General features: G+C 48.4%; 1 protein-coding gene across 1 annotated transcript in view; it reads right to left on the bottom strand.

The window, feature by feature from the left end:
• Nucleotides 1-24279, bottom strand: part of SERINC1 (serine incorporator 1) — a 205888-nt gene that overhangs the window by 77453 nt on the left and 104156 nt on the right. Inside the window, exon 7 of the mRNA XM_086926718.1 lies at nt 4268-4358. Within this exon, the coding sequence (XP_086782844.1) occupies nt 4268-4358 (91 nt within the window). The remainder of the gene's footprint in view (nt 1-4267; nt 4359-24279) is intronic.

Below are 24279 nucleotides of genomic sequence, written 5' to 3'. Positions count from 1 at the left end.
TAAAGGAAAAGAGTATAAGCACCAGTGTTCCAAGAGAAGAGAAATATGACAAGAAAGCCTACATATATGGATTTATAGCGTAAAGATTAGTAGCCCGTCCGGATGACTGAGAAACGGTGCAGTTGTGTACCGCTAGGAAAATGGCTGGGGCCTTAAGTCAGAAATCAACGTCTTACAAATATGGTGGTTGGATTAATCAAGACAGGCGAAGTAGCAGGAACGCCAATATGCCTCTCCATTTCATAGATGACGTGGCTGTGAGAAGAACATAACTAAAAATTATGCATTTATTACTTTAATTCTAAAATATTCACCCTCAAAACAAGAGACTCATAAAATGTGAACACTGTTCCGTCACGGAACCGTGCTTCAGCAGAGGAACCAGCAGGTCAGCTCTACTGCATCAAATACTGAATTTATTTATTTGCATAGTTACTTAAAACCATTGCAATACTGTTTCGAAAATAATAAAAACATTGTAAAAATTAACTTCACAGTGATAAAATATCATCATACTTAAGACTTTAAAACACTTCAATTGCATCAAATGCAATCTTGCAAATGTTCCTCTTTCACAAACCCAGGACAAGGAGTAGAGATCGAAAGAGCTTGAATGGCAAATGCAGGTTATTTCAACTGCCTTTAACCTCAGTAATTAGTCAGACATATTCGAGCGATCATCACTTCAAAGCAACATGAAGAAATCTTCAAACTAAAGTTTGAAAAACCCAGGTTTATTTTAAAAAGAGGTTGAATTAAATGTAAAAATAAAGTAATTGCTTTCTTTACACATTTTAAAATGGTGTAGCCGAAGGAGTGGTATAGATGGCATCACAGAGAGAGATCAAGCAGTGTGTGAAACATCTAGGATCACAAAATGGGCCTTGCTGCCAGAGAAATAAATACAACATGTAAGAAGCTTGCATCCATGGACCTAACTGAAAAGGAGATGTTCATTTGATCAGTTGGTCATGTATGTATTCTGAAAAAGTCCTGCCATCCTCCCACTTGGTCTTTTTAAGTCTTCAAGCTAACTGTATCTAGATCAGAACACTGACATTTTAACTTTAGCTTCTTTTTTCCTATGGCAGAAATTCTTGCAGATGTTCTTCCATAATTTGATCTAGCAGTCAATGTTACACACAGGATAGGTCCCCTTAGGAAATAGTTTTTTTAATTTGCTAGTGACATGATTTTTAGTGTGTTTTCAAAAAAGGTAATTGCTAGTGGAGAGATCAATATACTTTCCCCATCGACATCCTTCATCATCAGACAAACATGCACATCCATTCCCTCCCCATTTGGATTTATTGGGGGAGGAAACAGCCGTGCCAAGTCCTTAAGTAACCTGAAAAAGCTACCATATCAGAAGAGGATGTCTACTGATGTTGTGAAATCTGGCCACTAACTGGCTTCATTGTAGTAGTTCCCAAGTGCACTCCTGTATAGCGCTCTTCATGTCTACATTCCCGAGACCATCCTGAATCAGTTCCAAAAATATTTGGATTGCAGCACTGCAGGCCATTTGCCTTCGAAGCATTATATTTTCTTCTGCTAACATACAACATTACTTCCAAGATTGTGTTCACTGCCTGATTTAAGTGCCTAAGTCAGTCATATACTAATTACCCATTTACTAAAATCAATTGGCATATGTCGAAGAAGGTAAGAACGGTTTAAATAGGCAACCAAAAACGGAAGGTTTAGAGCTGTTTTTTTGGTTGCAGACGACTCGGTGACAGACTACTTTGGTGTGAAAAAGAGCGGTCCCAGTACTTTTGAGGTAAGGAGGATAGATAGTAATTCTGCCCAAATATGAGTAGGTCAGAAGCAGAAATCTGGGGTAATAGATAGAATACTAACATTGTTTCTGTATATTTAATTTTAATACAGAAGTAAAACCAACAAGGGACAGAAGGTTAATTTCACACCAAGGATCTGAATGGTGTATGGACTTTGGTAAGGGACATTTCTAAACTATAGATCTACCTGCGAGTATATTTATATGCCTATAACGATCAGCGTCCCATTCTCTTCACCCCCTAGAGGAGAGAAACAGGGCAGCAACTCCATAAGTAGAAGTAAGGTTCACCCGCCGGTGCAGCTCCCCGCCTTCTTGCGAAGAGAAAGAGACCAAACGGGGTTGTTTTTAAAGTAGGTATACTAGCAATACCTTATGGCTAGGACAATCTATAAAGAGATGTCCATTTAGGGATGAGATAAAGTCCAAACTCTATATTTCCCTCTATATAATACGAAAGGACACCGCAGATGGGAAGTGTTTGCCGAACAGAAGTAATTTCCGAAAAACTATAAGAGATTGAAGTAATTGTCTGATAAAGCCCAAAATGTAGCACAATTAAAATGGCTACAATTAAATAAACACAAAACAGTAACAACAGAATACATTTATGTTACAGAACCAACGTATAGACACGATGGTTATATAAACAAAAACAAGAGAATCAGGAAAAATGCAAAAAAGCAATATGCAATAAAGTAAAAATTAAGAAACCAAATCCCTCTATAAATAGTATCTATGATATGAATCAAAGCATTCATTGTGTAACTTCTAAGGGGGGTGGTGAATCAGGCTGAGACATTTACATGCACAATCCTTAAAAGGAGCATGTAGGGATTTTCGAGTATGATCCTAGAAGCCCATATATTAGAATTGGAGAAGTATGATTTTATATGTGTATACATGACAACTATTATTGCTTCTCTCAGAATATAACACGCTATTGGTAAAACCAACTATTGGATCCTAAAGAGGTGTACTAAGGATTTCTTGTGAATGCACTTGGATAGTATTTAGGCATTCAGAGAAATAACTGAAATGTTAAAGATAAAAGACAACACGAATGTGGCATTTATGCAAAATACTCATGTAAATAGGTTTATCTACAGGAATTCTTTTTATTGGCAACCAACCAGTGCCCTATAGCAGGAGAGACCCATCATTCTGTCTTGAAAAAGATGGCAGATTATTGTTAAAAGCCATTGAAACGCGTTGACGCCTACATTCGCACAATCAAGGCACAAAGTCTATCCTGCAGACAAGATAAACTAAGCGGGTCTAGGATTAGTTCTTTTTGAATATTGGGTTTCCTGATGTGCATTTATATGACAAATAGAAGTGTCTGTCTCTCCCCTTCTTCGTTTTTTTATGCTATAGCGTGAAAATAAGTTGTCGTCTGATAATTTTCTTTGCCTGCAATAGATTTATGAAATATGATGGTGATGATATTGTGTATGTTTTTAATGAAATTACAATTTGTTGTTTTTATGATCTGCAATATTTATGATGTGTTCTTAACAGAAAAATAATAATTAAAAAAAAGTGATTTATAGAATTCTTTGTTTGTGCAGTATATAGTGTTAGAGACCATTGCTAATATATGGGCTAACTTTGGTGTTATCAATACAGCGTAGTATTGACTTTTAGTGGTGTCCACCAAGGGATCTTCCCCCCTTTTTTTCACATCTCGAATTAAGAACTTAATGTAAAGTACACCTGATTGTACAACGCAATCTCAATCGCAATCTCAATCTCACAACGCAGAAAGGTCTATCATTTTCGGTACAGCTCCTATGATTTAGCAAGCATTGCCACTGGACATTAGACTCATCTTCACTTATAACCTTCGATAAAGCGGAGGACTTCTTCGATATTGGAATTTATTTTGTTAGGATCAGTACCAAGAGACCCTGAAGGGTGTACAAGCTTTGCAAATGCTGTCCATCAGCCAATGTAGTGCTATCCAAGATGATGGGTGTTTTATCTGAGCCAATGAAAAAATCGGTCTTTCAGCACAAGTCATGGAATGTAGACTTATCGGCCATTTCATCTGTCCAGAAAGATAAGTGAAACATATTCTCAATTCTCTCCTAAGTCTTTTATTCCAAAACAAAGAAGTGTCATCACTAAGAACGTGGCTTCTTTTCCCCGAAAAGTTGTGTCGTTTTCATGCATCTGACATGATTTTTTTCAACTTTATTTACAATCTGTCCGCCAGCATGGTGCAGAAACACAATGTCCAGAATTATGTGAAAAGTGCACATAACTCTTTGTTTAAAACAGTGTTTTATGGCTGTGCTGTCTTTCTATTTATTCCTTTTACACATTTGATTTCCAGGAGGGTCTGCAGCTACCACTGTATCTTAACAGGGTTTTGAGTAAACTTAGCAGTGAAATTACGTTTACTGCAGCAAGAATATACCATTTTGAAAAATAAAATGTAGCCAACTTAAATTGTAAACATACCTGGTTCATTGGTCATAGCGGACCAAGTCAAATACATTGTGTAAATTGTGATCACCGAAGACTGCAATAATCCTGATCGTGGTTGTGACTCCTAATTACAGGAATGAGGAGAAATAGGACAGGGAGAAGAGAAAGAGAGAAACACATTGTAATGCTTCAAGATCTAAACAGAAGGAGCCAGATTTTAAACTTGCTTTCACTAACCATGGTTAACAGAGAAGTGGAAAAATAAAAGAGAAAAAAAAACAGCAGGTGCAACATCTCATGTCCTAAAACTTAGAATCTAGATCTGCTGGGATTTACATTTGCAGATGAACTCCCAACTGATGTGCATTCAGAGGTTGTAAATTCAGCTGGGGCAGAACAACAAAAACATGAACATAGTGGGTATTCACAAACTTTTTAGATAATCATTTCCAACCTGGAAACAATTGTAAATCAACTCAAAAACACCATCAGGATAACAGTTAAAAAGGATAAAAATGGGAAAGTGTGTGAAGCTGGCTCTGTATATGGAATTACCATTACGTGGTTATACCGTGCACAGAGTCCAGGAGTTCCCAAAAAGTGTACAGGGCTCAATGTAAAACACAAAGTGCTCGGTGGCTTGGTAGCCAAACATGGCGGATGTGTTCTGAGCCGGCTCCGTCCAGCCCGCCGAATAGCCACCATTTATCATGGCAATCTGGTATTGCTAAGCCTGTAACACTAGCACCCTGCGTGCGACTTTGGCTCCCCCGTCGATCGCCACCCTTCCTGGCAGCGGGGACCGCCGTGGAGCGGTGATCTGGTGGAGGCGGCTGCGCGGCCTGGGGATGAATGATGGCCCTGAGAGAGCGTGGCCGCGAGGCTGCGGCTGCCCTGGAGTGAAGTGCGGTGCCGGACCGGGTTGCTAGATGCTCCGGCAGTTGGTATGTGCTCCGAAGTGGGGCCGAGGGGCCAGCTAGTCGTCCGGTGGTTCCGAGCTCTGGGGGACCCACAGTCTGCTCGGGAGAGCTGCGGAGAGGCCCGGCGGTCTGGGAGATCTGAAAGAGCCGGCGAGGTGAGTGGGACCAGGCGGCCGGCGAGAGGGGCGGCAGGCCTAGCTCCCGAGAGTTTCTCCCCTGGGGGGTGGCTGCGGGGATCGGCGGCGCTGTCGAGCCGCGGGGGGCCAACATCTGGTGATCTCGCCCCTCCCAACTGACTAGGGAGTCTGGTGGGCCCCGTGGGGGTCTGCTGGTGGCAGCGCACGTGGAGTAGAGGGCCCCCCTCCCCCCCCGGCTGGCATTGGAGGCGTGTGGAGATCTGGCCGGGCCGAGCGAGGCCCCTGAGACCGTGGCAGGCTGTGCGGCCCCTCCCTGTGGGTGAGAGCCATCTGTGCTGGGCCTGTGAGCTGTTGATTGGTGCGGCCCGGTTCCCCCCCCCACGGACTGTGTTGGCGGCGAGTTGGGGGCGCGGTCCGGGGCACCCGCTTCAAGGACACTGTCTGGGCCTGGTGAGGCCTCTGGAGCAGCGGTGAGGGCAGGATACTGGCGGCGCTGCTGGGCTGCGAGGCGGGCCCTAGTGGTTGGGTTGCTGGCCCGCATTGAGACATGTTTCCCAGGGCATGCCACAGGCTGCTTGTGAAAGACAGGACTTGTGAGAGTGGCTGTCGGTGTGCGGCAGGGGCTCGGCCTTGGCCGGGCAGCGTGGACCAGCTGATACACCCGGGAGGCACATGGGCCCTGAGCAAGGCTGTGCGATTGGTACAGAGCCCATTCTTGTCCGGGGAGAGCTGGACCGGGCCTGCGAGCCAGTGAAGAGGCCAAGAACAGAGACAGAGGTGGCCACGCAATACCCTCGCAACCCGCCTAACGTACAACGCCGCTTCCCTTCTCGCCCTCAACCCCGGACGCACACGACAATGCTTCACAGCCACCCCAGGATACACCCATGGACCATTCGCCTGCCACTCCTGCAAATTCGCCTGCACAAGGACTCACACCGATTCCTCCACCTCCAAACACAGCTCCAACTCCAACCACCTGAAGTGCATCCTGCTGAACACTCGCTCGATCCACAAACATGCCATGGAACTCTGGGACCTACTCGACACTGCATCGCCGGACGTCGCCTTCCTTATAGAAAGCTGGATGAACACCTCATCAGCACCCGACATCGCCATAGCCATCCCGGACACCTACAAGATCATCCGAAAAGACCGCATCAACCAAACAGGAGGAGGCATCGCCATCGTCCATAAGAATACCATCAAAATCACGACCAACTCCGACGATAACCTCTTGAGCGCCGAACACCTCCACTTCCAGATCCACACCGACCCCAGGACCACACTCAGAGGCACCCTCATCTACAGACCACCAGGAACCCGCACACAATTCACCGAAGACATCACAGACTTCATCAGCCCACATGCCCTCACCTCTGAGAACTACATTCTACTGGGAGACCTCAACTTCCACCTGGAAAAGATCAACGACAACAACACCACCACCCTTCTGGACAACATGGCCAATCTCGGACTCAAACAACTTGTTGACACCCCCACCCACCTTGCCGGACACACGCTCGACCCTATCTTCACCTCCAGCAAACACATCTCCTTCGACCACACCACATCTCTTCATTGGACGGACCACCACTGCGTTCACTTCAACTATAAAAAGACCACGACCCACAACCCCCTCAACCTATTCCTCGAAGAAACTGGAACAAAATCACCACCGACCAACTCTTCACATCGCTCAACCAAAACCCTCCTGCCGCATCAGCGGACCCAAACCAAGCTGCCACCAAACTCACACAATGGATCACCCACTGCGCTGACGAATTAGCACCCCTGAAAAACCACCAGATCAAACAAGGTAGCAAAAAGGCCCCCTGGTTCAACGACGACCTTAAGAAATCCAAGAAATTATGTCGCACTCTCGAAAAAACCTGGAGAAAAAACCCAACTACCGCCAACCAAACCTCCTTCAAGAACGCCACCCGCAAACACCACCAATTGATCCGATCCACCAAGAAATCTGCATTCAAAGATCGACTCGACAAAAACGCCCATAACAGCAAAGAACTATTCAACATCGTCAAAGAATTTACCAACCCCACCGCCGGCACCAACGACATCACTCCCTCTCAAAACCTCTGCGACTCTTTATCCTCTTTCTTCCACAACAAAATCGCCGACATTCATAATAGCTTTGAAAACCAGTCCGACGAACAGCCCACTCCACCCACCTCCGAACCAAAACAGCACTCTCACAACCTTCTCGCCTGGAACCCAATCACCACTGAAGATACCATCCCGCCTGTTGACTCCATTCACTCAGGATTGCCAACTGACCCATGTCCCCACCACATATTCAACAAAGCAGACTCCATCATCGCACCCCATCTTCGCGATGTCATCAACTGCTCCTTCAACTCCGCTACCTTCCCTGAAAGCTGGAAACATGCCGAACTCAGCGCCCTTCTGAAAAAACCCACAGCAAACCCCTGTGAACTTAAGAACTACCGCCCCATCTCACTCCTCCCATTCCCTGCCAAAGTCATTGAGAAAGCCGTCAATAATCAGCTCGCCGCCTTCTTGGAATCCAACAATTCCCTCGAACCTTCTCAGTCCAGCTTCCGCGCCAAACACAGCACCGAAACCGCCCTCATCGCAGCTACAGACGACATCCGAACGCTACTGGACAACGGAGAAACAGTTGCCCTCATCCTTCTCGACCTCTCCGCCGCCTTCGACACAGTATGCCACAGCACCCTCATTCAACGCCTCAAAAACATCGGAATACAAGGTAAAGCTTTGGACTGGATCATCTCGTTCCTCGCCGGAAGAACCCAGAGAGTCCGCCTCCCCCATTCAAATCAGAGGCCACCGAAGGCATCTGCGGCGTACCACAAGGATCTTCACTCAGCCCCACCCTCTTCAACGTATACATGAGTCCCCTCGCATCCATCGCGCGCCAACACAACCTCAACATCATCTCCTACGCAGACGACACCCAGCTGATCCTCTCCCTCACCAAAGACCCAAACACCGCCAAAACCAATCTACACGAAGGAATGAAAGAAGTAGCCGAATGGATGAAGAACAGCCGTTTAAAACTAAACTCGGACAAAACTGAAGTCCTCATCCTAGGAGCATCCCCCTCTGCCTGGGAAGACTCATGGTGGCCACCGGCCCTGGGTACAGCACCCATACCTACAGATCACGCTTGTAACCTTGGCTTCATCCTAGACTTCTCCCTCTCGATGACTAGACAAGTCAACGCCGTCTCATCTTCCTGCTTCAACATCCTACGCATGCTCAAAAAAATCTTCCGCTGGATCCCCACCGAAACAAGAAAGACAGTCACCCACGCACTGGTCACCAGCCGACTGGATTATGGAAATACCCTTTACGCCGGGACCACAGCCAAACTACGAAAAAAACTCAAGCGCATCCAAAACGCCTCAGCCAGACTCATACTGGACATTCCCAGTCAGGCTCACATTTCCGGTCACCTGAAGGATCTCCACTGGCTCCCCGTCAACAAGAGAATAACGTTCCGCCTCCTCACCCACGCACACAAGGCCCTCTACGTCTTAGGACCCGAATGCCTCAACACACGACTGTCCTTCTAGACTCCCACCCGCCAACTACGCTCATCCAATCAAGCCCTCGCCGCAATTCCACGCATCCACAGATCCATCATGGGAGGAAGATCCTTCTCCTACTTAGCAGCCAAAACCTGGAATTCCCTCCCCACTCACCTCCGACTTACACAGAACCACCTCTCCTTCAGAAAACAACTAAATGCTGGCTATTCGATATGTAACGCACCCACCCTCCCTCAAGCGCCTTGAGACACTCCGGGTGAGTAGTACGCTATATAAATTCCTGAACTTGAACTTATATACAAATTCACTGGTCCCGGAGCGGAATCGGGGGTCAGCAGGGGATGGTGGCGGACAATGCGGCCCTCCTGGCCGCCACCACCCAGGCCAGGGACATGCTTGACACAAAGATAGGAGCTGTAGGGGCGGACGTCATGTTGTTGCATCAGGACCTACGCAACGAAGTGTCCCGCATCTCCGAGGCCGAGATCCGCATATCGGGTGTGGAAGACGATGTCACGGAACTCAAGCGGAAGGTGGTGGCGGCGGAAACTGTCCAGAGGGGCCTGGTACTTGGGGCAGAGGACGCGGAGGGACGGGCCCGACGCAATAATCTCCGCTTTGTTGGGTTTCTGGAGGGATGTGAGGAGGGGAACATGGAGCGTTTCCTCACCACTTGGATGGAGGGCTGGCTTCCGCCCGAGTTCCTGTCTAGGTGTTTTGTAGTGGAGTGGAGTGGGCCCATCGAGAACTCATGCAGAAACCTTATGGGGGCCCGCCTGCGGCCTGTCATTGCCAAGTTACTAAATTATATGGACAGGGACGTGATCTTGAAATAGGCCCGGGCCAAAGATCCGCTGCTATATAACAACGCTCTTATCCTGATCTTTCCCGACTACACGCGGCAAGTTCAACAGCAACGTCAATCATTCATGGCTGCTAAGGCGAAGCTGAGGGCGCTCAAACTTCCCTATGCTCTGCTGTTTCCTGCGCGCCTTCGGTGGTCTTTCAATCGCGCACCCGCTCCTTTGACAGTCCCGAAGAGGTCTTCCGATGGACGGATGAGACAGTGAAGGTGAGGCCTCATATCCCACCGAGAAGAGACTCTGAACACTCTGTGAGAGATGCGGCCCAAGAGGGTCCCGGTGGTTGGCGGAGGAGCAGGGAGCGGCAGTCGAGGTCCAGGAGGCGCTCGCAGTCCAGTGGTGCAGCCTCCTGAGAGGGGCCGGCCCTGGGAGAACAGACTTTAGAGCCATAAGTGGGGCAGAGTCTCAATTGACAGTTACCGGATTGTCCTGAACTGGGCTTGTGATACCGTCAGGGAGAAGCTAGCAGGAGCCCAGTTGAGCACCCCGACCTTTGTGGTGTGTGATGGCGGGTGCCTGGGGGTTATGGGCTGTGAGCTGGGGATCCATTGGTGGGTACAGGCTGTGCCTCCCTGTTGGGGGTATGGCGTTGATCCCACCGCGACAGGTACTTCAGTGTTTTTGAGGTATGAGGTGGGGGGTTTGTTGCGGGGTTGGGGTTTTGTTGGGGCTTTGGGTTGCGCTTATACACTGGGTCCATTAATGCACGCACACGCTCTTCCGGGTCCTCCTGTCCATACTATGCCATGCAAGGGGCCTGATGGCTAGTTGGGCGGTTGATGTTCGGGCTTCAATGGGTGCCCTGCGGGTGGTGATCTGGAACGTACGGGGGATCTTGGATAAGATTAAACGTGGAGCTGTCCTGCGCCACAGCAATATGTATATGTAATGTTTATTGAATAATGGGAGTTTCATATGACTCCTTTATGTTTCTAATTTATTTTATATATGTTTTACAGATTTATTGTGGCTCCTGATGAAGGCGTTCTGTTGATAACGCCGAAACGCGCGTTGATGTTTTATATTGTTCGCCACTATTTTATTATATATACTTTTTGTGTAAATGTGTTACGAATATATTATTTATATATGATTGATTGTTTTTTATAAACATTTGGTTCACATGATTTTGCATTGATTGTTTTTTAATATGAAGATGTACATTTAAGAATAAATCTAATTTTGTACTTTTTAATTGGTTGTTGTGCTTTTCATACTGTTTTTCCCTGGTTATATTATCAATTGTTTTATTTTTACACAACGCTGTCCTGCGCCAAGCCATGCGGGCCGGGGCTGATGTCCTCCTGCTGCAAGAAACCCATGTGATGGGCTCCAAGGTCCTTTGCATACAACGCTATGGTTTTCAGCAAGTGTTTCATGCCGGGTTTACACAGGGCTCCAGGGGAGTAGCGGTATTAATCCACCGTAGGGTCCCATATGTGCACTCACAACAGTGATTAGACCCGCAGGAGCGCTATGTGTTCCTTAGGGGTACAATTGGGGAGTATCCCATTGTGCTGGGTTGTGTGTATGCCCCTCCCCCTCTCCAGTGGTCCTTGGTTGAATGGTTGACTTCGATATGGGCAGACATGCCAGATGTGGCCTCGATAGTGGGAGGGGATTGGAACGATGTTATAGATCTGGACAGTGGCAGGAGTAGTGTGGGAGGGGGGTCGGGAAGAACACACCCCACAAGATTACGTTCCCTGGTTGCCGGGCTGGATTGGGTGGACACTTGGCGACACCTACACGGTGACAAGAGGGAGTATACCTTTCTATCCGCAGTGCACAACTCATTTTCCAGGCTTGACTACGTTTTTGCCCCTAGGACGAGGGTGTCGACGGTGGCGGCTGCTGGGATTCTCCCCAGAGGGCTGTCAGACCCCTCTCCGGTCTTTGTGGAGCTGCAGCTAGGGAGGGGGCGACAGCCCTTTCACTGGCGCTTGGCGGTGTGGCATTTGCAAAATGCCGACTATGTGAGACATATGCGAGAGGTGATCGCAGATTATTTTCACGCCAATGACGATTCGGTCTCTAGTGCAGTCATGCTCTGGGAGGCACTGAAGACCACTTTTCGTGGGGTGGACATAGCGTGGTGTACGGCGGCTCGTCGAAAACCTCAGGAGGAGCTGGTCAGGGTAGAGGCTGAGGTGGCGTCACTTGAGCACCGCAGTCAAGGGGCAAGCGGGGGCCGGGTGGTGCGGCAACTACTATACGCTCAGCAGTCGTACGCCGCTCTGTTAGATGAGGTCCGCCGGGTCTGGCTGGCGACATGGAGCAGAATCTGCCAGTGGGGCGACAAGTCGAGAAAAATGCTACATCGGCTCTGCCAGGGAGTTTTTCATGCACAGGCCCTTCCTAGGGTGCTGGATGCGAATGGGACGCTTTTAACAGACCCCGGGGACATAGCGGGAAGCTTTGCCGCCTACTATGCGGATCTATAAGCGTCGCGGGATTGCCTCCCCGAGAAGACAGTCGACATGTTTATCGCGGATCTCCCACCCAAAGCAGTGTCTGACGATGCGCGCCAGCGGCTTGAGCTCCCGTTATCAGTGGAGGAATTGAGTACAGCCCTGGGAGAGCTCAATGTAGGGAAGGCCCCAGGCCCCAACAGGTTTCCCGCAGAGTTTCATCGTCGCTACAGTCTACAGTTGGCCTCTTATTATCGGGCGGCGGTGGAGGAGGCTAGGGAGATTGGCTGTCTCCCTCCAGATTGGCGCCATGCAGAAGTAGTGGTATTTCATAAGCCGGGCCGGACTCCGGGGCGACATGCCTCCTACCGCCCCATTTCTCTCCTCAACGTGGAGGCGAAGGTTCTGGCCAAGGCCCTGGCTAACCGCCTTCTGCTGCACATCCCTGAGTTGGTTCACCCGGACCACGCAGGGTTCATGCCCCAGAGGGCAACAAGGCATAACATACGGAGGGCCCACGTGGCCGTAGCAGTCGTCCGGCAGATGGGGGTACAGGCGGCGCTCTTGCTGGCAGATATGGACAGAGCATTAGACTCCCTGAGCTGGGTCTATCTATTTGCCTTCATTCGCCGGCTTAATCTCGACCCCCGGTTTTTGTTTATGTGCGGCTGCTGTACACTGACTTGGCGGCGTCGGTCCGAGTGGCGGGTGCAGTGTCGTCTGAGTTCTCCATCCACCGTGGCACCAGACAGGGGTGCCCCCTGTCGCCCTACCTATTCGCCCTGGCTATGGAGCCGCTTGCGGCATGGGCGCGCATTGGTGCACAATTGAAGGTTTTTGAGTGGGCAGCGGGTCCTTCAGATAGGATTGCGCTCGACGCAGACGACGTCCTCTTCTTTTTAACCGCCTTGAATACGTCGGGCCGCGGATTCTGGAGATCATGCGGATCTTTGGGGAGACGTCTGGGCTCTACATGAACCCTTGTAAATCTACGCTATGGGTCCTGGGAGCCCGAGATGGGGTGGGTGCGTGCCTGGGCTTCCACGCTGCAGGAGGCGGTAGGAGGCCTCAAATACCTGGGCGTTTTTCTCTCTGATGTACCGGCGGTATCCTGGGAGCGGAATGTAGTGCCAGTCTGGGAACATGTTCAGGCAGACCTTAAAATTTGGTCCTGTATGCCACTGGCAATCTATGGCCGCTCTGCCATATTCAAAATGGTTGCACTCCCACGCCTGCTCTATCAACTGCAGAATCACCCATACCCGATCGCACCCAAATGGTTCTGGCTGTTCAACTCGACCTTGGTGCGGTTCCTTTGGGGGGTGTGGGGGGGGGGGGGGGGGGGGGAGCGGTGCGTGTTGCATTGCGGACGTGCTTCCTCTCTACATACTGCGGAGGGCTAGCGACCTCGGATATCCTGTCTTACTATCAAGCCGCACATCTATTGGTCCTCAACAAGTGGTGGTACGGGGACAGGGGGTACCCGGCATATGCTGTGGAGTGACACCTGATGGGGCATTCCACTCTTCATACCATTCTCTATTCCGCTGAGTTGCGTGGCGCATTGCCGCCGGTGACGGCGATAGTCTTCCGTATTTGGTGACAAGCCCTGAGGCGTATGGGGTGGTGGAACACTCTCAAGGAGGAGACCCCCCTGTGGCACAATGGACGCCTTCCTGCTTTGGCGGCTCTGCAGGGCTTCCGGGGTTGGGATGCCATCGGCGTCTCCACCTTGGGGGATGTTGGTAGTAATGATTCCCTCAAGTCGTTTCGTGACATTCAGGTGGAGTTTGGCATGCCCCAGTCACAATTTTTTCGATACCTCCAGCTCCGACACGCACTCGCCCCCAGCCTGGAGGGTCTGGACTCTATTCCCCAGTTCAGTCCATTGGAAGCGAAAGTTTTCATGGGCGACCTAGAAACCAAAAAGATATCGAGAATTTACCAGACATCGGTCACACACAGCGCGACTCCCCTGGGGAAACTACCAGAGGCCTGGGAGGGGGATGCGGGGGCTCTGGAGGAGGAGGACTGGAGGGAAGCCCTCGCCGCACCTTGTGGGGCGGCGATAGCTGTTCGCTTCCGCCTCATCCAATTTAAATATCTTCACAGCATCTACTTTACCCGGGTGCGGTTGTGCCGGGAGGGGTTGGTTGCGTCCCCAGAGTGCCTGAGGTGTCGCGGGGCTGAGGGCAACTTTTTACATTCTGATTGGCAATGCTTATCATTAGACCGGTTCTGGAGAAGTATCTTTGCTTGCCTGTCTGAAGCCCCACGTACGCCCCAGCTAGCTTTATTACATGTGATGGAGAGGATCAGGGGCCACATTTATAAACTGAACCTTCTCCTGCTGGGCCTCACATTGGCGAAACGTGATATTGCCCGGATGTGGAAGAATACACGTGCGCCGTCTGTGGCTGCCTGGAAAAACAGGTTGGATTTCAACATGGGGCTGGAGCAGTCTATCTTTATGGCACGGGGACGCCCGCGTAAGCATTACAAAGTTTGGAAGCGGTGGCCTGACTATAGGGGCCTGTGGCTGGAGCCACCGGTCGAACCAGATGATGTTGAATTGGATTGAGGGAGTGGATGAGGCGGGCGGGCCAGGCTCAGGGGGAGGGGAGGGTGGTCAGGGGAGTGTATGTGCTTGGTGTGCATGGGGCTTGGTGGTGCAGCGCAATCTGGGTGGTGGGAGGGGGGACGGTTGGGGTTGGGGGGGATGTTACTCTTTCTGATACTCATGGTATTGCTGGTTTAGTTTACTCCACAAAATGGTTAATTGCTGTCAGTTAACTATGCGACGTGATACTGCAGTAGACTCTGGTGTGCAGAGTCATGCATTCTTTATGCAACTTGACTAATAAAATTTGTTTAAAAAAACAAAAACACAAAGGGCTCTATTAGTGTTAGTGAGCAGCCTTAGGCTTAACATAGAGGAGTACAAGATATTTATTGCACAACACTGACCAATTATGCACACACAACTCAAGAAGGAGATCCAGACCAATTAAAAATAAAAAATAAATCTATTTTGTTTGTGATTTATTTTAAGACCAAGATCTTCGCAATAAGGCAAGTACATTTTTAAATAAGGAAAATGCTACTTACCAGTATGCATCTGTTCTTGGCAGGTAGAGCTGAAGAATCGTACACTTAGCAATAGAACACCACCTGGTGTTGGGCTCTGATGATTGCAGGTTGTTGTATTCTTGGAAGAAGTCTTTGTAGTCACGAGATAGGGGACTCCTCTTTTGGACAATACTGCGCATGGTCATCGACTCCATCCTCAGATTGTTTTTCGCCATGATGGGAAATGACGGAGTTAGTAGAAGTAAAGAGAAAGGATATACATGCATGTGCATCTAAGTAAGATGAGTACTGGAACGGATACAAGTCCCGGGGAGGCGGGAGGGCGTGTACGATTCTGCAGCTTTACATGCCAAGAACATATGCATACTGGTAAGTAGCATTTTCCGTTCGAGGCATATGAGCTGCAGATCGTACACAGCATCGATTGTGCAGCAGTGTCTCCCCTAGCAGTGGTCGCTTGCATCCGTTGCAGCATACTGAAATAGTGTTTTAAGGACAGCTTGGCCTACTGCAGCTTGCTGCTTGGCTTGCACATCAACACAATAGTGTTTAGTGAAGGTGTGTATTGTAGACCATGTTGCTGCCTAGCATATGTCTTCTAGTGGTATATTTCCTAAGAAAGTCATAGAGGCTCCTAGTTTGCGAGTGGAGTGCGCTCTAGGAGGAACCGTTAGTGTTAGTTTAGCTTTTTGATAGCATATTTGAATACACTTTACAATCCATCTGGCAATTCCTCCTTTAGAGATGGGATTGCCCTAGTGTGGTGGAGAGAAAGATACAAATAGTTGTTTTGTCTTTCTGAAGGATTTAGTCCTGTCTGTGTAGTATAACAGAGCTCTTCTAACATCTAAGGTATGTAAAGCCCTTTCTGCACTAGAGTCCGGTTTTTGAAAAAACACTGGTAGCTCTTCTGATTGGTTAAGGTGAAAAGGAGTAATAACTTTTGGTAGGAATTTCGGATTGGGCCTAAGAACCACTTTGTTAGGATGTATCTGAAAAAATGGTTCTTCTATTGTGAATGCTTTTATTTCACTAACTCTTCTTAGAGAGGTGATGGCAACAAGGAAAGCAGATTTCCATGTTAGGAATTGCAATTCACACTTATGTAAAGGCTTGAAAGGGGGTCCCATAAGTCTTGTAAGGACCACATTTAGGTTCCATACTCGAGCAGGAGGTAACCTAGGTGGGATTATTCGTTTTAATCCTTCCATAAATGCTTTTATCGCAGGTACTCTAAAGAGAGATAGATGTTGCCTATTTTGTAAATAGGCTGCAATTGCTGATAGATGCAGGCGTATGGAAGAATAAGCCAAATTGGACCTCTGTAGATGTAGAAGGTAGCAAATAATATTTTGGATGGAAACATACAGTGGATCAATATGATTATTGTTACAGTATATTGCAAATCTTTTCCACTTAGCCGCATAACATGCTCTGGTAGTGGGTCTTCTAGCTTCTTTAATTATGTACATACAGTCTGGTGGTAGGTTTAAGTAACTGAACTCTACGACTTCAGGAGCCAGATCGCCAAAATCAGTTGGCTTAGTTCTGGGTGTCTTATTTGTCCATGGTTCTGTGTTAACAGGGATGGCGTGAGCCGTAATTTCTGATGTGGAACCAGTGAGAGATCTAGTAGTGTAGTGATCCACGGCTGACGTGCCCATGTGGGAGCCACTAGTATTAGTTTGAGAGACTGTTGTCTGAGCTTGCGTACTACTAGTGGAATGAGTGGGAGAGGCGGAAAAGCGTACGCAAATCTGCTTGACCAGTTCATCCATATTGCATTCCCCTCCGACCGTGGGTGTGAAACCATGGTGGCGAAGGTTGGCCATTTTGCATTCTCGTGGGTGGCAAACTGATCTATCTGTGGATGCCCCTACATTTGGAAGAATGGTTGAAGAACTTGTGGGTGTATCTCCCATTTGTGAATCTGTTGTGACTGACGACTCAACAGATCTGCTATCTGATTGTGAATTCCTGGAAGGTGTTCTACTGTCGGGTGTATGAATTGAGGAATGGCCCATCTCCAAATGTTCTGTGCAAGCTGGGACAGTTGCAGAGAGTGTGTCCCCCCCTGTTTTTGTATATAATACATGGCTGTCCTATTGTCCGTCTGGATTAGGACAGCTTTGTTTCGTACTTGTACCTGAAACGTTTTGAGTGCTAGGAAAATTGCTAGCAGCTCTAGATGGTTGATATGGAACTGTCCTTGTTGATTGTTCCATTGGCCTTGTGTGGTATAATGCAAGAGATGAGCTCCCCATCCTGTGAGGGATGCATCTGTCGTGAGCACTATCTGTGGAACAGGATCTAGGGACGGCCGTCCCTTTGTCAAGTTTTTGATGTTCCACCATTGCAGAGAGCGATATGTACGGCTGTCTACCAACACCAGGTCTGTGAGCTGACCTTGAGCCTGATTCCACTGTTGTGTTAGACATTCTTGTAATGGGCGCATTTGCAATCTTGCGTGAGGATCTATTAAGATGCAAGACGCCATCATGCCTATTAATCTCATGAACACTCTGGCTTGGAGAGAGTGCTGATGTTGAAAGAGGGAGACTAAGGTCTGAATGCTCTGTATCCTGGCTTGACTGGGATACGCTAGAGCTGTAGATGTGTCTATGGTAGTTCCTAGATATTGATGAACGTGCAAAGGCTCTAGGTGAGACTTGGTGTATTTTATTGTAAACCCTAAGTCGTGCAATGTTTGAATTGTTTGTTTTGTGTGTTGTACACACTGGTTGAACGATTTTGCTTTTATGAGCCAATCATCGAGGTAAGGGAAGACATGTATCTGTTGTCTTCTGAGATGTGCTGCTACTATTGCTAAGCACTTTGTAAACACTTGTGGTGCTGTTGTGACCCCGAATGGAAGGACTTTGAACTGATAGCGCTGTCCTTGCATGACAAACCTTAGATAATTCCTGTGCGCAGGATGTATATGAACATGAAAATAGGCGTCCTTTAGGTCTAGTGTTGAAAGGAAGTCCCCCTGCTGTAGTAGTGGAAGTACTTGTTGTAAAGTAATCATGTGAAAATGATCAGATTGTATGTAATGGTTGAGGGGCCTGAGATCGAGAATTGGTCTTAATGTCCCGTCCTTCTTGGGAATTAGGAAGTACAGGGAGTAAACTCCTGTTCCCCTTTCCTCTAAAGGAACTACTTGAATAGCATCCTTTTGTAGAAGTGCTAGAACTTCCTGTTGAAGCAGAGTAATATGTTCTGTGGACATTGGACGCTGCCTGGGTGGTATGTTTGGGGGGGTTGCTGTGAGTTCTAGGCAGTAGCCATGTTGGATAATCTGTCTTACCCACCTGTCTGTTGTGATGGAATTCCAGACAGGTAGTAACTGTGATAATCTGCCCCCCACAGGAGTGGAATGCTGTTGGGGAGGCAGAGGAAAGTCACTCTTTGGGAGTGGAAGAGGAGCGGTTGTTGTTATTACCTCTACCTCTTCCCTTATTATTGTTGCCTCTGTATCCTCCTCTAAAATAGCCTTTGTTAGAGGAGGTCTGTGTGTGCGTCTTAAAAGATGATGTTGTATCTGGACCGGTCTGCTTGGAGCCTCCTCGATAAAAGGAGCGGCGAAAAAAAACTTCTAGTCTGCGTGGATTGTAATGCACCCATAGACTTAGCTGTGTCCGTGTCTTTCTTCATCTTTTCTAGTGTGTGGTCTACTTCGGCCCAAACAACTGGTTCTGATTGAAGGGCTGGTTCAAGATGGTAGTCTGTACTTCTTGTTTAAAACCTGAAATGCGTAACCATGCAGGACGTCTGAGTATAACACTAGTATTGACTGCTCTGGATGCTGTGTCAGCTACATCTAGTGCACATTTAATTGAGGCATTGGATATTAATTTGCCTTCTTGTAAGAGCTCTGCTGCTTGATCCTTATATTGATCTGGGAGGTGCTCCATTAGTTTTTCTAGCTGCTCGTAGTGAGCCCTGTTATAGCGTGAGAGTAAGGCTTGTGTGTTTGCTATGCGCCATATGTTTGTGGCCTGCGCAGCAATCCGTTTCCCTGACGCATCAATGATTTTAGATTCTTTGTCAGGTGGGGTGCATCACCAGAGGTCTGGGAATTGGCTCTTTTACGTGCATTAGACACCACCAAAGAGTTTAGTGGCAGATGTCCCTTAATATAGACTGGATCCGATGGTGCTGGTCTATACTTTTTTTCTATTCTGGGATTTAACACCCTACATCGTACCGGGTCTTTAAATATGTCTGGAGCATGTTTAATGACTCCTTTGATCATGGGTAGTATTTGTGTAGCTCTTTGTGACTGCTCAAATGTATCTAGTAAAAAATCCTCCTCAATGGCATCAGAGAGCATTGAGAATCCATGGTAAAGGGCAGCTCTATTTAAAAGATGATTAAACCCAATACTATCTTCTGGAGGGGAAGGTTTTGTTGGGTAGTACTGAGGATCAGGAATGTCTGGCACATTATGTGGTGGAAAACTGTATATGTCGTCATCCTTAGGATATTCTGGATTGACATCCTCATCTAAAGGGTATGCATGTGGCTCTGGTACGTCATTCCCCCCACCTAGATCATACTCCTCGTCAGTGTGGTGTGATGATGCAGGAGAATGAACAGGAGAAGTTATAGGTTCAATATAAGGAGGGATAGGAGAGGAAGAAGGTGAAGGAGAGTAAGTGTGCATTGGAGAAATTGCACAATCCTTCTTCTTGGCAGGAACCACACGTGGAAGTGGTGTGTCTGCTGGTCTTTTCTTGTGAGGAATTGCTTCCACATGTCCAGTCTTTGGATTGATATAGACCGTTTTCTGTTTAGGATCTGGTCTAAACAGTTCTTCCTCATGTACAATCTTCTTCGGCGTTGATTTTTTCGGTGCCGATAGAGGTTGTTTAGTGTTTTTTGCTTTAGGAGGAGTTATCGAGTCCTGTGGCAAAATCTTCGGTGCCGAAGGTGGTTTTGGCTTGGTAGGCTTGTCAGAGGGTTTAGGCATGTCTGTATCAGGCCTTGGAGTCTTTGGTACCGATGTTGGCGATTTCGGCGTGGAGACCGGTTTCGTTGGGCCTGCAGCACCGGAATCTGTCTTTCCAACTTTATTTTTGGAACCGGAAGGTTTCGGAGTCGAAGCTTTCGGATCCGGTACAGTCTTTGGCTTCGGCACCGATGATTCGGGTGCCGAAGGGTCTTTGTCTTTGGGCACCGAAGGGCGTTTTGGCTTTGGTGTCGAAGAGTCCTTCGAAGGATGTTTCGGTGCCGATGGAGGAGCTGGAATTGGCACATGTGGCTTTTTCAGTGCTGAAGCACCGGAAGGCGTAGTCTTTTTCCTCGGAGCCGAGCCTGAAGGCGGGGCGTCTGAGGGTAAATTTCAGTCTCGACTTGGCCCCATGGGCGGAGTGCCGACCGTTAACTTTGTCTTGGGTAGTGTATGTTGTGCAGGGGCAGGGGTACTCACGGATTGTCGAGATGGAACCGAGTCGTCCGAGTCCTCTGCCCCTGATATGATCCGGAGATCAGGCGAGTCTTCCTCGGCGACGAGTGAAGCCTCGTCCTCAGATATCTTCGAGTGGATCCTCGTCCCCGGAGACGTCCTCTCCGACAATCTCCCCCTCAAAGATGGCCTCCGGTGCTGGCGCTGATCTCTTCATCTCGTGTCGACGGGCACTCCGATCCCGAATGGTCTTCTTCGATCGGAAGGAGGCACAGGTTGTGCAGGTCGACTCGTCGTGTTCCGGCGATAGACAGAGGTTGCAGACCTCGCGATGGTCGCTTTGAGGGAAATTTGCTCGACATACCGGGTATCTCTTGAATGGAGTTCTTTCCATGAGGCGTAGGCCGCACGGCGCCGATAGGCCCAACGGCCCGGGTTGACGCACCGGAATGTAGCTGGTGATGTCGAAAAGTCTATTCGATGGCGAAAATTGTTTATATAAAGTTTCACGCTTCGAAGTTGCTGAAAAAGTCTTTTCTATCCAGAGCGGAAAACTTTCATCCGAAACCAGTGGCGGAAAAAAACAATCTGAGGATGGAGTCGATAACCATGCGCAGTATTGTCCAAGGGAGGAGTCACCTATCTCGTGACTACAAAGAATTCTTCCAAGAAGACAACAACCTGCAATCATCCGAGCCCAACACCAGGTGGCGATCTATTGCCAAGTGTATGATCTGCAGCTCATATGCCTCGAACTAATACTTTTCACTGTAAAAAATTGACACAAACATTTCAGCACAGTTCAATGTTATCCTATAGGGAAAACAATATTGCGGTTAAACATGTAAGTAATGCACTTACAATTCCAGTTTTCGGGGCCGTCAGCCAGCAAGGGGCAAGGATCAGGTGAGGACGAAAACTGCACCACCAGCGGCTCCGGGTCAGCTGGGTGCAGAGGTTAAAATCGGAGTGTGGCCCAATGCTTTTCAATGGCGACTGGGGTGCCTGGAGCCACACTGCTTGCAGGTAAGTAGATCGGTTGCAGGGGCCAAGCTTTGGGGATTAGTATATGCACTGGGGCACAAAGCAGCTCCAAACATACACCACCAGTGGCACAGGGGCGGCCGGGTGCAGGGAGCAATTTCGACATTGGGCACTCAATGCTTTTCAATAGGGATTCTTCCTTTGGCAAACAGGTTGCAGGTGTGGCACTGGAGATTGCAGGAGGGAGACCAACGTCAACAGGGCTAAGTAGAAATGTAGGAGGTCGTAGGGTCACAGTCGGTTCAGCACACCAAGACCCAGGGGCTTCGGGTGCAAGGGTGCCTTTTGACATCGGAGTCTTCATACTAGAATCGGTCAGGGAGCGTCTGGATTCACACGGCAGGCACCGCCATGGAGATCACAAACGCTGGACACAAGGTCAGGATTCCTGGGGAGACTTCACTGCACTGGTGAGCCACTCAGACTCAGTCCCTGGACGTCAACTGCGGAGTGGGCATGGATTGTGGTTCCACCAGGATCCAGAGACCTTGGAGTCGGTTTCTTCTGGACAAGTCTGCTGTCCGAGAGACTGGAGTCTTTCTCAAAGGCAGCAGTCCTCCCAGGATTTTCAGAGATCGCTGGGTGCAAGACAGATCGCAGGTTCGCAGAAGCTGGAGACAGGCCGGCAGGGCTGGAGCCAAGGCAGTCTTCTCTGCAGGGACGTCTTCTTGCTTCTTAGGTCATCGCAGATCTAGTTTCTAGGTCTGGGAGAGCCACCTAAATACTAGATTTAGGGGCGTTTTAGGAGAGTAGCAGGTAGGGCCAATGGAAACCTTCCCTGGTATGACTAAACCCTTTGTAATGCCACCCTCCTTTGGGAGGCAGCATAGACCTAGCATTGATTGGGGGTGGTCTCTCCATCTTCAAGATGGAGGGGACTGAAAGATGTGTTTCACCTCACCTCCTCCACTTTAGGGGTGGAGATGGCAGAGGTGGGCATACCTCCTATTCTCCTGAGTTTTCCTGCCCAAAGTGGGGGTGTAAACCAGGAGCTGCAACCTGCTGCTAGCAGCAGAGGCTGGGGATCACATTACATAGGCGGCAGGCCTTTGAAGCATCCCCCTTAGAGCACTGGCCCATCCTTGGGGGGGAGGTGGGACACCTCTGCCCATGATGTGCATTGTATCTGATCCCAGAGAGCCTGGGCTCTCTACACAGGGGTTCAGCAACATATCTGGTGGTGGCTGGCTGGCTGCCTACAGCCGGTCAGAGACCACACCAGTGTTTGTGGGTTTTCAGGGGGCACCTTTGAGGTGCCGTCTGGGTATATGGGACAATAAATCACACACTTTCATCAGTGTGGATTTATTAAGAGAAGTAGGTTGGTACCAAACACTCCTGTGCTCAGTGAAGCCACCATGGTGCTGGGGAACTCTAGCGGTCCAGTTTCCAGCCCATGTACTCTTTATGGCTTCACTGGCACTTACCATATTATGGAATGGACTCCAATATTGTAGGGGGAGATCTGTTCATGCAGATATGCCCTCTCCTGTGGTATAGTGCACCCTTAGGTCTGCGAGACCTGCTAGAGGGGTGACTTACCTATACCTTCAGGCAGTGCTGGCTAGCATGGCACCCATGGTTTGGAAAAGAAGGGTCCCAGTAGAAGTTGAAACATTTGCTCAAATTTATTATACAAAAATCAAATCTCATAACACGCAATGTCAATCAATCACAATGCATGGGCTACGTTATTTAGTATATAAAAGTGCCCCGAAAAGGGAGGGAAAGTGGGATAGCGTGATGCTGTGAGGGAAAGGACAGTGAGAGAGTAGAGTTGGTGACAAATCATCTATTGCAAAGTAATTTCTGAATGCAATACGGTTTTGTGGCTTCAGATCTCTGAGCCAAAAAATTATTAGGATTATAACATATCCCAACGAAATTAAACTGTTTCTGTTGGCGCTGTGATATTCAGACTCGTGGGGGAGTGCCAACAGAACAAAATATGAAAGTAGCCGTCGACGTTTCGACCCCACGCTACACTTGTAGGCGTAATTATAGCCTTACATCGGGGTCTTCATCAGGACAGGGTAGTCAGTAAAGGGGCACTACAATCTCTGCTCATGTGGAGCAAAATACAGGCATGCTGACTTTGTCATTTTCTCCCTCACAGGGGCATGAAAGCTGCAAGGGCAGTGGCATGGTCCCAATGGGGGGGGGGGGGGGGGGGGGGCGGGGCAGGGGAACCTCTTTAGCACCCAGGCCCTAGGTAGCCAGGGTATCACTTACTAGGGACTTACATGGGGCAGAAGTACCATTTGGAGATATGTTTTAGGGAAGAAGCACTGGCAGAAGGGACCTGGCTGGCAGGGAAACTGTACACTACAATTGGAACCACATCAAAACCAGGCAAAAAGTAGGGGTTAACCATGCAAAAAGAGGCACTTTCTCAGAGAAAGGAACACAATTATTCACGGCAGTGTGAAAAGATGGATCTCTCCTTTAGCAGAAAAGGTTTTCCATTTGAAAGACTAAAGGGTACTTAATGACCTTCTCCAACCCAGACTTAGTAGTTGACAGGAATAGATCTTGTGGAACTCTTGAAAATCTACAACTTGCATGAATGTTTAAGATTACTGCTGAATGAATGGGGGCTTGAAAATAACCAAC

This window comes from Lissotriton vulgaris, chromosome 6, assembly GCF_964263255.1.
Source record: "Lissotriton vulgaris chromosome 6, aLisVul1.2, whole genome shotgun sequence".
NCBI lineage: Eukaryota > Metazoa > Chordata > Amphibia > Caudata > Salamandridae > Lissotriton > Lissotriton vulgaris.
This window is presented reverse-complemented; position numbering and strand designations above follow the sequence as displayed.